A 14,147-nucleotide genomic window follows, 5' to 3' on the forward strand; every position below is an offset into this window, starting at 1 on the left:
AGTCTGCTATTATAACGATGCCATTGTGCACTACGTTTACACTGCTTTACCGACGGCTTTATTGTTTGAGAAACAACATCAAAAATAAATAAACCACAGCTGTGGCACAAAGTGCAAAATATCATCATCGAAGATTAATTTCTAGAAAAGCCATATATTTTGTGAAAAAAATCAATTGAAACATATTTAAAATAACATCCCATAAAGAAACTTAAAGAAATTCACAAACTCAAAACCGTAAGTGAAGTACAATATGAAATAATTTATATTCATGGGTAGAAACAGTTAAAAATAACTTCATTATCATTCAATATTTGATTTCAGAAAAAAAAACGTTCAGTATAATTCTTAAATAAAACGAAAAACTTGTCTAATATTTTCACATCCTCAAAGTGTCTATTGATGTTCCATAAAAAAATTTTATCACAAAATAATCATAATTAAAAACATGTGTTATTAAATTATAAGCCTTAAGTGAAATGAAATTATTAAAAAAATTCAAAGACTGCTTTCAGACACCAACTGAACTTAAACATCAAATTATTACAGTACTCTGCTAAAGAAGAAAAATAACTGCCAACGGGTTTTAGTGGAGCATTTATCAAAACCTATTTATCTGCACCCCATCTTCGTATAAACGATGGGATTGTGCAGATGCAAGCGAAAAAAAGTAACACAAATGTTTTGCTTTGAGCACCGTGTGAACGTATGCGAATTTTGCTTAGTTGAAGACCATTCAAAGGTAAAATTGAATACTCATTTTCAAATCTTGAAGCTTTCTTTATAAGCTAGTTTTTCAAATTTCAAATATATCTTCAATTTAAAAAACTTAAGAAATAAACAGATTACGATAAATAAGCCAATAAACCAGTCGCTATCATTTCTCTCGTCTATCCAAGCGAATAAGCACTTTGGAACAAATATGCATTGCATAAAACATGAGCCCTGACGGAAAGCAGCCTTCTGCATGTGCATGTAAAACTGTACAAACTTGCAATTGAACATCTTCTAATTAATTGACTAGCTAGCGCCATTGAAGTTTCCATATGTTTGGTAATGGTCATTTTAAAACGAAATTCAAGCCCCTGTGCTATGCGTTTATAACCGAGATTGCGACTGTTTATTATTATTTCAGTGTATTGTACAAACGTATTTGTCTTGGTTGAATGACAGCGACTACAACGATTCATGCTATTTTTGTTTCAAGCCGTTGAGCAGCGGTGATTTGGAAACTGTGCGTTTGCTTTGCCTGCGTAAGAACGATTTTTCCAATTAAAAAAATTTTTTACCATCACAACAACTGCTCTTTTATTGCAGACTTATTTCATTGGGATTGCTTGGACAAATGGGCACTTTCACTTCCCGCCAATACAGCCCCTGCTGGTTACAAGTGTCCAGAATGCGGGGAAAGGATATTGCCAAAATCAAACCAAGTTTCACCAGTTGCTGACTGCTTGAAGAACAAACTGAGCACTGCAAGATGGGCTGAGCGAAGATGCAACATCAAAGTATGGTGATTTGTATTCGCTTTTATTTTTATTTTTCATTTTATGTAAGACTAGCAGAAACCACTTGAACCAAACGGTGAAGTGTACAATTTGCCTGAGATGAAAACTGTCATCGGCTGCAATGCGCGTCTAACTAATGTTGCTGATTCGGTCAACTCTTCCAACAACAGTTGGCAGAAAAGTATCTTGTTTTAAACATTTTGATCGTTGAGACGAAATAATTGAAATTATTCTCTTTCAATTAATTTCAGCAAACGATGAAGAAGATTATTACCAAGGCGACCTTATAACAACGACGACATCATCAACTGAACTATTGATTGACGATAATGTTGAAAATAAATATCACCGAAAGTCCGGTAATTGTACTGTTGCCCACAATTTGATGTAAGCCGAAAACTCTATCATATTTTTTTCTTTTGATTTTATAATTTAACCAATTCAAATCAAAATATCGCCTGTTCTTACACGATATTTACTTTTTCCTTTTATTGCCGTACTTTTAATAGCTACCAAGGAAATATCCAACATAATAACAACATAGTTCACCATTGATTACCATTCAAATTTAGAATATGTTTTTCAACAGCTTCCATCGATTAATTACACTTTCGAAACTAATACAATAGGCTGTAAAGGAGATCAAGTTCATCACGTAAATACAGTAACCTTCATCAATTATTCAAATATAGAGTAGTATGCGTCAGTCAACGAAAGAGTGTAAATGGAAAAGTTGAAAATGAAGAATCTAGTTTTAACGAGAATTGTACTTTGCATTTTCTTGGAATTTGCCCGTATATACGCATAAAAATATTAGACATGTAATAGTTCAACTTAAAATTGAGAATATAAGGTAGAAAAAAGAATCAGAAGAATATAAGTAGAAAGGAGAAGAGTATACAATAACAGGGCTTGCAGAAAGGCGATGCACAATAAATCTGCAAGTGAAGACTTACTCTAAACTGCCGATTCATAAATAGAAGTCGCAAATTGTAATGTACGCAAATTTATAGCGCATCTGACAAGTGTGTTAATTGAACTAGGAAACGGTAATAAAGTGGGAGAGATTGGAAGGTAAAGTGTATTTAAAAAACTGTTGCTACTGCCAAAGCTGCTGCTTAATTACAAAATTAATCTGAACAGAAAGTTATATCTTATTGATTGCAAGGCCAACTGATTGTCATTTTTATTTTTCAGTTTACGGTTTTGTCCAGATCGAAGCGATTGGAACTCACGCGCATGTTTCAGGCGAATATTTTTGCTGTTGTTGATTTGCTTGGTATGCTTGATCACATTTTACACTTTATCCAACCGTTCGCAACATTATACACATGAGCACGACCCACTGTTCGACCCAGCTTCAAACCCAGATGTACATATCGGTGTGCACTGACTGCTAATAGAATGATCATCTCCAGTTGGTCCAACGACAAAATTAACATACATAATTCCCTGCGACCCTGTCTAAGTTGTCTAAATTTAATTTTCAATAAATAATTATTTTCCTCCCTTCTCACACGTGTATAGTAAAGAAAAATATTACTTCCACTGAAGATGATTTAAAAATTGCTTTTGTTTGATTGAAAAACTGAAAAGCAAAATCCAGGTCAAACATTCACATTCTTGAGATGATAGATGTTTTTCATTGTTCGTTCATTTTATACGTTAAATTTTTGAAAAGTAAAAGCAAAGTTCATCTACATCTGTGGTCAATTGACACCAAGCGACGCGACGACCCGTTGTGAGGCCAATTTAGGTTAAGCGGGTGCGCTTTCACAAGTAGCTACTTGATAACATTTTTAAACTTGCGGCCGCAACAATTACTTTTATGAATAGATGTGCATTTGCAATAATAAAAAAAAAATTACACGCATTCATATGTACACTACAATGATTAAATAAGAATTTTTCGTCAAATCGATTAATATCCCATCCATTATTATTAACTATATGCGTACAGATAGATATACACTTATGTTCAAATGGCAAGAAATCTGTTTAAAGAAATCACAATAAACACACTAACAAAAGAATAAGGCAGATATCAAAAAATAAAAAAAAAATCGAAACAAAATGCCAGAATGTACAATGCTTAAACAGGTCAATTGAAGTCAAGCACTGGCTGCATGCAAGCAGAGCAAAAAAGAATAATCTTATGTGGGCAATCAGGTCTCGACCGCGTCTGTTGCGTCACCGCTGCATAAGCGAGTAAATTTTGACACGGTCGCTGATATGAAATTGTATAAACATTTTTGAACTTTAATATCATGATCGTGCCATACCTAGAGACGGCATGCTTTGCTCCAGTCAAGGTCAGCTTTAACATGCAAAGCATGATATGAAAACGTTGAACATTATGAAGAAGCCCCGCCTGCCTGCAAAGGTCGCCGACCCGGTCCGCTTGCACCCGGTAGTGATGGTGCAAGAAGAGCAGACTGATTGACACATTCGCGCGCCAGGCTGCACACCAGTTTTCACGCTAGAAATAATCTACCCGCTGTTAGCTGCTTCTAGACCCATTCCTGCTCCGGACGTTCCAGGCAGACGTACCTTCGTGTCTCAGTCCCAGGAACCCGGCGATGCATACACTTCGTGTATCAACATTGTTATTCTTATGCTCAATCTATTCAGCTGGTATGTTGTCACGCAAATGCCACGACAATTACACATTAGACAACAAGAATATTTTCCATTCTATTTTCTTAATTTAATTATTTAGTTCTAGCTGAAATTGACCCTTGTGAAAGGCAGCTTTACAGAACTAACTGCCCGTCGAAATCTACAGGCAAAAGCCAATCTTCTCAGTTTGTGTTGCGCTATTACAGACGAGGTAGCCAATGTGTCTCATATCCGTACGGTCTGTGCAGTGCAACGGATCCAGGTGAATCAAAACTGTTCAAAACCAGGCAACAATGCCAAGAATACTGCTTATCGGATAAAACGACACCACAATCAAACCAAGCCAACACCTCACCAGTGGTGAACATCATACAAAAAGAGGCACCCAAAACTACCCCTAGTCCACAGACTACTTCCACATCTACCGAACAGCTGACACATCTCACTACGACAACAACTAATTGGAAAAAACAATTCCAAACTGCTAAACCTATCAAATCAAGTAAAAGCAACTTTTCTCTTTTATTCTCTTATTTAAATGAGAAATTCTTAAAATGAGAACAATCACTGCTACTAATATTGTATAAATTGAATGATTTAATTTTGTTTAAAATGAAGATAATCAAGTGAACTGTGCTCCATTTATGCACATGAAAAGTTGAAGAAAATATTAGCCGGAATCACAAGAGAGTATAATGACATAATTATTGATGGCAACAATACTGAAAGAAAATTGTAGCCAATTGTATTATTGTTCATAAGGCGGAATTATTTTCGTTTTGCAGAATGTGAGCAAAAACGAGAAGAAGGCTTGCTTGCAAGTCGACATGCAGGAGGTTCAAAGGTTTCCATTCAAGCTGCATTCATTCCTGAATGCCTCCCTGATGGATCGTATCAGCCAATTCAATGCGACATTTTTTCCTTAACATGCTGGTGCGTCGACCAGGATGGTATCGAGAAAACTGGTTCGCGAGTCACCGGTGGCAACCGCCCCAATTGTAATGGTAAGAAGAGCTTTTTTCTGCATCTTTTCAATAAGTTTAAACATTCCACTTGGCACAGCTTTCAAAAAACATGAAGTTGCAGAAGTTCAGCGTTAATAAATGTCATTCACACCTGAGTACAAAAAAAGCTAAAGCATTTAACCTGATCACAAACTAGGTCAATCACATTGCTGCTTTCGAACAGTATTTGCATATTTCAAGCATAAGTAATGAATAGTATAAGAGTGAGGAAATCTTTCCTTTAGCTTTCAGGCACTAATCGTCCTTATTTCCTTTCTCAAAGTTTAAAATTACTTTCAATCATCCATTCCGTGAACAAAATCCCTATGAAAACTGATAAACAAAAATATGAAACATTTTTTCAGATTCACCCATAAATGGTGTCATACTGTCACTTCATTCCAGTTGTCTGCATAGCCCAGAACGAGGTCCGTGCAATTCAGAACTCAAACGATGGTATGTGTCAGATTACATTCATGGTGGTAAAATTCTATTTAACTTGCAAGTTCGAATTCCACCAAATGATACGCTTCACTGTTGAAAAATTGTTCCGTGATTGCACAAACTGACATCAACTGCCTTTCTTCAAATATTTCATTGTTTGCACTTTTTTATTGCATTCACGCTTGCTTTCCATTTTCAATTCACTTTCTAAGGTGTGGCACGTTGTCACTAATTCTTTCTTCCACCTAACTCTAGTTGTCTATTCAAATTGATGGAACAAGTATGAAAAATTCAAATCCATTAGCAGATGGTATAACAACAACAACAATAATAATACCCCTTATTCAGGTATTATGATCCTGAAGAAAGGCAATGTAAAGAGATGATTTACAGTGGATGCGGTGGAAACGAAAACAATTTCATAAGCAAAGATGATTGCCAACGACGATGTGGAACCGTAATTAAAGGCAATGTCTGTCCAAATTGGTCAGCTGCGCTTGTCGACGAACAAGGCAACGCAGTCCAGTGCTACGAACAAAACTGCCCAATTGGATACAAGTGTGTTTTCGCTGACGAAGATGCTTATTGCTGTGCCAATCCTCAAACAAATGGTTCGTCAATATATGGTTTTTTTTCAAATCAAAAACTGTCATTCCATTTTCAATATGCCCACTGCAAAACAAATTATAACTGACAATCATATTCCAGATTTGGCGGCGCCGTTGATGTCTGATGATGATTCGATCTGCAAGTTTCCAAAAGACCGTGGTCCATGCGGCAGTTTCCATTTGCGCTTCTACTACGACTCGGCAGAACAAGAATGTAGATACTTTTTCTACGGAGGCTGTGGAGGCAACAGAAACAACTTTCAAAAGTTGGTAGACTGTCAAAACTTGTGCATGAAAGCAACGATGTCAGGAGATGTTGCCAAAGCTCTGGCTGAACTGGAGAAAACCGCTGGTACACCCGTAGTTCCGCCTGATGTGGATAACAAATGTGAAATGCCGAAAGACCCAGGTCCTTGCAGAGGACACTTTGAACGATGGTAGAAGTTTACAGATAAATGATAGTAACAATTACAACAATCACACGGTAACCTCTTCTTATTCATTCAGGTACTATGATCAAAATGAAGCCAAATGCAAACCGCTCATCTACGGTGGCTGCGGTGGCAATGCGAACAATTTCGAAAGTTTAATTGGCTGTCAAGAAACATGCACAGGTAAAATATGACTGAATAACATACAATCGTGGAATGGGATTCAAAATAAGAGTTCATTGCAGAACTGGATGCAGATGTCTGCAAACATCCTGCAGACAAGGGTAGCTGTATGGGCAATTTCCAACGTTGGCATTTCGATTATAAGGAAAAACAGTGCAAACCATTCTTGTACGGTGGATGTCTCGGAAATGGAAACAATTTCCAAAGCAGAAACGCTTGCGAAGCAAAATGCATGCCAGGTATGCACATGGTCAAAACAGTGTTAATGTACAGAATGTGAAATTTTTGATTTCATCGTTGCAGAAACAGCAACCAACATTGAACAAACACCGTCAACTACCCCACCTGCAACAACGAAATCTAGCACAACAAGTTCGTCACTGATCGAAAAAAATTCAGTACATTGCAACACATTTTCATTCTAGAAATACCAACAGTCCTTTCACTCAATCGCTGCTTTCATCCACTTGACGCAGGCACTTGCGGCAAAAATATCCAACGATGGTATTACGACGATGTAGAAGAAAAGTGCAAGTCGTTCGCATACACTGGTTGCGGGGGAAATGGCAATAATTTCGCTACCAGAGAAGACTGTGATCAGAACTGCCCAACTGGTATTTAGATCTGAACTTCCCTTCAAATTCATTTTTGAATCTTCCATTGATATATGCACATACATAGTGATTTAAAATAGAAATGTTAACTGAACTCAAGAATTTTGAATTTTTAGTGAAACGAAAAACAACAGTGACGACAACCAAAGCAACTTCTCCACCCACACAACGTAAAATATTATTATTGCTCAATTTGAATTCCAATTATCATTCAATACATGACAATTTGTTTTTCAGAAACAACTACACAGATGCCGCGCAATCCATGTTTGCATCCGAAAGATCCAGGCACGTGCAACGAACATCATCAACGATGGTTTTTTGACAATGCTTCACAAAGTTGCCAACAATTCACTTACGGTGGTTGTGGTGGCAATGGGAACAATTTCAAAAGTCATTCAATGTGCATGGCCAAATGCGGACCTGGTGAGAACTTATTTTTTTCAAAACTGAAAACCATAAATGCTGTTGTGCATTGACTGTACAATTTAGCATTGCCGGAAAACCCATGCAACCATCCGCCGGATCGTGGCGACTGTTCTGGTCATTTTGTCAGATTCTTTTACGATTACAATGCTGAAACTTGCAAGCAATTCATTTATGGTGGCTGCACCGGAAATGGAAACAATTTTGCCACGCAGTTCGACTGCGAGCAGAAGTGTATGCGCAACAAAAAAATATCGACACAAAGTAAGCAATGAATTTTCCATCCTCTCTTTCCAATTGTATAAATCAAATTGTTCATTGGCTCATCTGGAATTGTAGCCACGACTGCCGTACCGGCTGTACATTCGACGCAAGCTCAACCAAAACCAATCAAAGGTAAATTCTTTAGTAATTAATGAAAATATTAATAGACGCAATTAACTGTCATTGTTAGCCAAACTTTTGCTACCCGGAGATGAGCTCTGCAATTTGAAAAAAGCACGTGGGCACTGTAACAGCTATGAGCTGCGCTATTATTTCAACAGGGATGCTGGTCGGTGTGAATTTTTCTTTTACAGTGGATGTGGAGGCAATAAGAACAATTTCAAGACACTTGCCCAGTGCGAACTTTTCTGCTCAAAGAAACCCGCTGTTCCATTGCAGTTTGGCTCCGCTGACACCAGCTCAACCAGTGAAACAAATGGCCAACCGTCTTACGTAAATTCTGTAATGCCACCAGCTAGCTTGGAAGGCTATGGGGTAGAAAATCAGCCAACCACTTTGTATCCTCATCAGAAATCGAGCGAGCAAGTATCATCAAATGTGGAAAGTAGTTCAAGAGCACCTGCTTCAAATCCTCAAGGATTACAAAGTCGACCTGGTTTGGCACCTCTAGAACCGGGAACAGAAACGAGTTCAATCGCACCAGCACCGCCTGCCTATGGTGACACTTTGATTCCAAAGCAAAGCCTACCTGGAACAGTACCACATCAACCAGGTATGGACAAATTGAGGAAATGATGAACAAATTGAAATTACACGCAAAGTGTGCTTTAAGGGACATCATTCCAACAAATGCCACAACCACCGTCTTCCACAGTGCTTCAAAGTGTACAAGAAAAAACTCATCCACATATTTCTGTCACACCACAACCACCATCTACACCATACCAATCACCATCACAAGCTTACAGTACAAATTATGCTTCCGAAGTGGAACAGCCGCATGAGAATATCCAAGGAATACATGTGTCGACCGTTTACTCAGGATTGACTGAAGGACTCAGCTCCGCTGTTACCAGTGGAACGCCAACCGCAGCTTTACGACATAAATGTGACTATCCGCAAGAACGAGGACCATGCAGTGATGCTTTGAAACGATGGTAAGTTTAAAGTGATGCAAAGCAATTTCAAAACATTTATTAAAGTCACTTTCTTTATTCATTGTTCAGGTACTGGGATAAAGCTGCGTCTCGATGTTTGCCGTTCACATACGGAGGATGTCGAGGTAATTCGAACAACTTTGAAACAGAGCACGCATGCATTGCCGAATGTCAAGGTAACTAAAAAGCTCGTAAAGCGTGCTCGTCCAGAATTAATTATTAACCGTTAGGTCTTCCACCAAATGTGTGCGATCATCCGTTGGACAAAGGATCATGCGACAGTAAATATCAACGTTGGTATTTTGAACGAAACAGCAATTCATGCCGTATGTTCGAATATGGAGGATGCGATGGAAATGGAAACAATTTCGCTTCTGAAGCTGAATGTCGAGCAGTTTGTTTGAATGGTAGCTAACTGGGCAATAAGTTTTTCAGTTGAACTGTTGTCTACTATGTAACTTGTATAATAGGCGATTCAAAGAGCATTCCAGGTAGGCCAGCTTACGCGATTCTGCCACCGGCTGGTGGAGCTATAGGTAAGTGATGAAAACATTTTATTTGTTCGATTGGATAATTAAGACTATTTCACTAATTAAGAAGAGTACATCAGGCAAACATACGCACCTTCACCCCAACCAACACTTGGTGTACATACACCGACGACTATTTTGGAACCAGAAAAACCTACTGTTGAAAACAAAACACACACCCGTAAGTAACGAATACTATAATTCGAACTAACCAGCAATGCAACCAACGGCAACAATTTGACTTTAGTTAAAATTTAAAATAGCAATGCTCAAAGCGTTTTCTTATCAGTTACACTATCAGATTCACTATCTCAGTTGTGCAAACAGATAATTTGCGTAATAACGGCAGCAAAATTACACACAGTGTGAAACAGAAGTGAAATAATAATTTTCAATTAAATAAGACGTAAAAAATCATCTTGGAACCTTCTGCGCTATCTGTTGCTGAATATGATGTCATTTGCATAAAAACATTCATTCGCTCATTCAAAAATTCTACTAGTGATGAAAAGAATGCAGAATAAGTAACCAAGGTTCTATTGAAAAATCAACGTTTCAATGACTGACAACCCTGTTAATAGGCAACCGTATTTTATGACGAAATCATTTGAACCTGTCAAGTCAAATTTTGAAAATTTCTGCAGATTTGTCAGAAACCGCCAAATAAACCTGGCAGTATTCAGATCAATATCAACAATATCAAATTTAACCTCAAACACGATTAATTTAGTGGAAACCAAACAAAATTTCATCAGACTTGTCAAAAAAATCTTGGAAAATCAGCGAATCTATTTTTCATAAATGCTTGCACCTTCGAAACCAATTTGTCAGAAAGATGGGGAAAAAGAAAAATAAATATTCAACTCACCTTGTTGAAGATGATATTTGGTTAACAGTGTAGTTGCTCGATGCTGACGTTGAATGACTTGGCGCGACTTTGAAACAACTTTTCCAATGAACAATGTTGCAATTGATGAAATTCACATTTGGCCTACATATTTTCAAAATTCAAACTTTCAGGGTTGATTGAACAGTTTCACCACATTTAAATCTAAATTTTCAAATCAGATAACGTTTGAATGAAAGTTAATTTAAATTACTTTCTTATTACATACCAGAACTCGATACATTTCCAAAAGTAGAACCAATTTACGACCACGTTGGTTCATCACGGACTGATATATGCTGTACCGAAATGATTTTCAGGTTCTTTTAAAAGTTACAAAAAAATGTCAACTCAGTTATGATATGTATTTAAAAAATCAGTTCCATCTTTTATGTAACTGTAAATTATAAAATTTATTTTTTATTTGTAAAGCATTTCCATAAACAAATGACTTTTTAAAGACTGTTAATTTTTTTTCTTCATTTTTCATGTTACTACAAATACATTTATTTATTTACGCGCGTTTGTGTCTACTTTTAGCTGAAGCTGGAGCGAAGTGCGAGAAAGAAGTGAAATGTTTGCCCGACTGGGTTATGACGATCGACGAAAACGGCTGCGAACGATGCACATATCCGACGCCGTCGGTTGTTCAAAGTAAGCAATTTTATTTATTTATTTACAAACAATATCCTGAAAATCTGAATGAATAATTTCAGCAACTCTTTCCCCGTCCTGTGTTCCAGTATTGAAATGTCCCGAAGGAATGACCATTGTCACCGGTGCTGACGGTTGCAAGAAATGTGTTAAGGAAGCACCGATTGAATTGGAAAGTATGTAGCCTGTTATTTTGTTTGCTTTTGTTATTTTCTGTGGAAAAATTAAATTTCGTTTTTGTTTTAGCTCCAGTTCCTGAATTAACTACTGTTTCTGACAAACCGTGCGCTGGGGACGAAATTGAATGTGAAGATATGTGCATGCAAATTACGGACAAAGACGGCTGTGTAACGTGCTTCTGTCCCCAGGATAAAGTGATCACCACCACCACCGCTGTGGTCACCTTCACTGACGCCGTCACCACCGAGCCCACACAGATCGGTTTGTATATATATAGCTTTCAGTTAGCAGTTCAATGAACAGTTATCAGTAAGTTGGTTTATTCGTTTAGAAGAAATTGAAAAGGAAGAGAAACCTGAATGTCAAACTACGATGACTTTGAAAGAATGTCCACCGCACTGTATGATTGTCACGAACAATTCCGGTTGCAAGAGTTGCCTTTGCCCAGAAGTGACAGAGAAACCGACTTATTTAAGTGAGTCTAATTTTACGCCGAATATTTTACATTGGTGGATTTTTGATATCGAGAAGAAAAAATAACTTATATAAATCAGCAATGGAACTGTTTACATGTTTTTTTCCTCAATTTAGCAGTTTCTCCTAATGAAACGCGACCAATTGACACGAATGAAATCAGAGAAAAATGCTACCAACCTTTGGTAAGTGATTATTAATTGTTTTATTTGTTTATTTTAATTAAAATGATACATAAATGGTAATTTAAAATGTTCAACAATAACAGGATCGTGGTCCGTGCTTTGGACCGGCTGTGCTGCGTTGGTGGTACAATTCAGAAACAAGAAAATGCGAAAGGTTTGATTACAGCAGTTGCGGCGGCAATCGCAATCATTTCTATTCCCAAAAAGAGTGCATTGCTCATTGCGAAAGCCCGTTGAACCCAGGTAAAACATTATTTTATTAAATTATTAATTACTTTTCATTAACAACATTTCAACACAACCAATTGATCAATTCAGTAGTGGAAACAGTGCCGACTGAAACAACTACTACAGCTGAAAATTCAACCATGCCAACTGTTCCAATGATCAACGATAATTCGACTATTATTCAGCCTGCAGGACCTGTCGATCCATACGCAACTGTATCACCATCAGAACAAAGTAAGAACAAAAAAACCAAAAAAGGAAAGAAATTGCAACTGTCATCAATTATTTAGTGACAGGTTATGGATCTCCGGGTGCTCATCCAATGGTACCTTCAGAATATGATGGTAGAGTATTTACTGATTTATTTTTTCCACAAACCGTTACATTTAAACGACCAATTTAAATGGGCAAGATTACTGATCATTTTTATTCGTGTTTAGCTTTCACCCATGCTCCTGGCACCAGTCCTAAAGCACCTGGCTTCGAAGGTGGGACTTGCTTTTGAAAATGTATTTCAGTTCACTTTGAAATGACCATTTACGTGTTCAGATATACTTTATCCATACCATGTGAATACGAACGCTCCAAGTCCGTTACCGTACAGCCCATCATCTCCCTCACCCTGTAAGTTGGAAAATGAGTGCACCAATTCAACTAGTTAAGAAGCTGTTTTTTAAGATCTTACCAACGGAGAAATACCATCAAGTAACACACTTGCGCCTCAAATTGGTGAGCAGTTTTTCAACTGAAACTTAATAATGTCTTTAAATGCATTTTAATGCTTTTCTGCTTTTAAGAGACCTACACGACCATTCATCATCCAGGTAGTTATCCTTATCCTCCAGCAACAGGTTAAACAGAACAACATTGTCTGATAGATATTTTTTAATCAATGAATATAATTTCAGTGGGCACAACATCTTCAATACCAGGCAGTTATCCTTACAGGCCACCTGCTGAACGTAAGCAAAATTTCAAAATTTACTTTCATATGTACATTTCATGTCGTCATTCATCTGTCTAGCTGGATCAATTTCTGGTTCCGAACAAATATTACCTCCTGCTATCGGGCCAATTCCTGATATTATTCAACCAAGTAATGAATAAATTGGCTTAAATAAAACAGAAACGAATTAAACAGTAATTTAACATTACAGCTCCAAGCTCGCAAGTGGAAGTTCCTTACACTGTCGCGCCGAGTCGACCTTTGCCAAGTATGAACCTGAACAAACACTTATAAAAAATAATGAATATGTTTATGTTTTCAGTGCCAGCCCTGCCGTCGCCGTATCCGCAGGATTTCGATGTGACAGAGAACCCACAAGATCCGAGGTATTGGCTCTACTGTCCGGATGGTGAAATTCCGATGCAGTACAAAAATGGCACCATGATACGGTGCTTGCCGGGCCAAAACATGTGCCCGTTGAAATCCAGGTGCTACTTTAACGGGCTCGACTATTTCTGTTGCTCCACTGCCACCTACGAGGTCCAAGAGCCTGCCTTGCCTTCGCCATACTAAGCCATTCTACTGGGCTGGGCCTTTGCCACGCCTCAATGCCCTGCCCTGTTTCTCACTTTCAGTCCGAGAGTGCGCAACATGCGCATCAAAATACATTCCTCAAATCATTCCGGCATCAAATGTACATAAATACTTGTGTGATTACTTGTAAGTATGTCGTTCTACCTTACTTCTAAACTGTATCAGTATGAATAAACTATTTGTTGTTTGTGAGTTGCTTTGTTTTATTATGAATAACTGAATTCTGTAGCACTGAACGTTCTGCAGCATAA

The 14,147-nt window shown here is 37.7% G+C and overlaps 2 protein-coding genes across 2 annotated transcripts; both read left to right on the top strand.

The window, feature by feature from the left end:
• Nucleotides 1–640: 640 nt before the first annotated feature.
• Tsp_02941 (hypothetical protein) lies at nt 641–2,843 on the top strand. Its single transcript, XM_003379227.1, has 7 exons — nt 641–742; nt 1,136–1,253; nt 1,318–1,508; nt 1,566–1,689; nt 1,760–1,867; nt 2,081–2,163; nt 2,706–2,843. The coding sequence occupies exons 1-7, from the start codon at nt 641–643 to the stop codon at nt 2,841–2,843; spliced, it is 864 nt and encodes a 287-aa protein (XP_003379275.1).
• Nucleotides 2,844–4,087: 1,244 nt separating this feature from the next.
• On the top strand, nt 4,088–13,875 carry Tsp_02942 (putative kunitz/Bovine pancreatic trypsin inhibitor domain protein). The gene is made up of 23 exons (XM_003379228.1): nt 4,088–4,142; nt 4,234–4,629; nt 4,913–5,131; nt 5,497–5,587; nt 5,924–6,186; nt 6,284–6,620; nt 6,691–6,797; nt 6,860–7,036; nt 7,101–7,169; nt 7,649–7,837; nt 7,904–8,101; nt 8,292–8,834; nt 8,895–9,219; nt 9,289–9,395; nt 9,711–9,755; nt 11,176–11,289; nt 11,352–11,465; nt 11,536–11,730; nt 11,801–11,944; nt 12,447–12,590; nt 12,906–12,980; nt 13,265–13,318; nt 13,625–13,875. Exons 1-23 carry the CDS (start codon nt 4,088–4,090, stop codon nt 13,873–13,875), a joined length of 4,212 nt encoding a protein of 1,403 aa, XP_003379276.1.
• Nucleotides 13,876–14,147: the final 272 nt, after the last annotated feature.

This window comes from Trichinella spiralis, assembly GCF_000181795.1.
Source record: "Trichinella spiralis strain ISS 195 chromosome Unknown Scfld2, whole genome shotgun sequence".
NCBI classification, from domain to species: domain Eukaryota; kingdom Metazoa; phylum Nematoda; class Enoplea; order Trichinellida; family Trichinellidae; genus Trichinella; species Trichinella spiralis.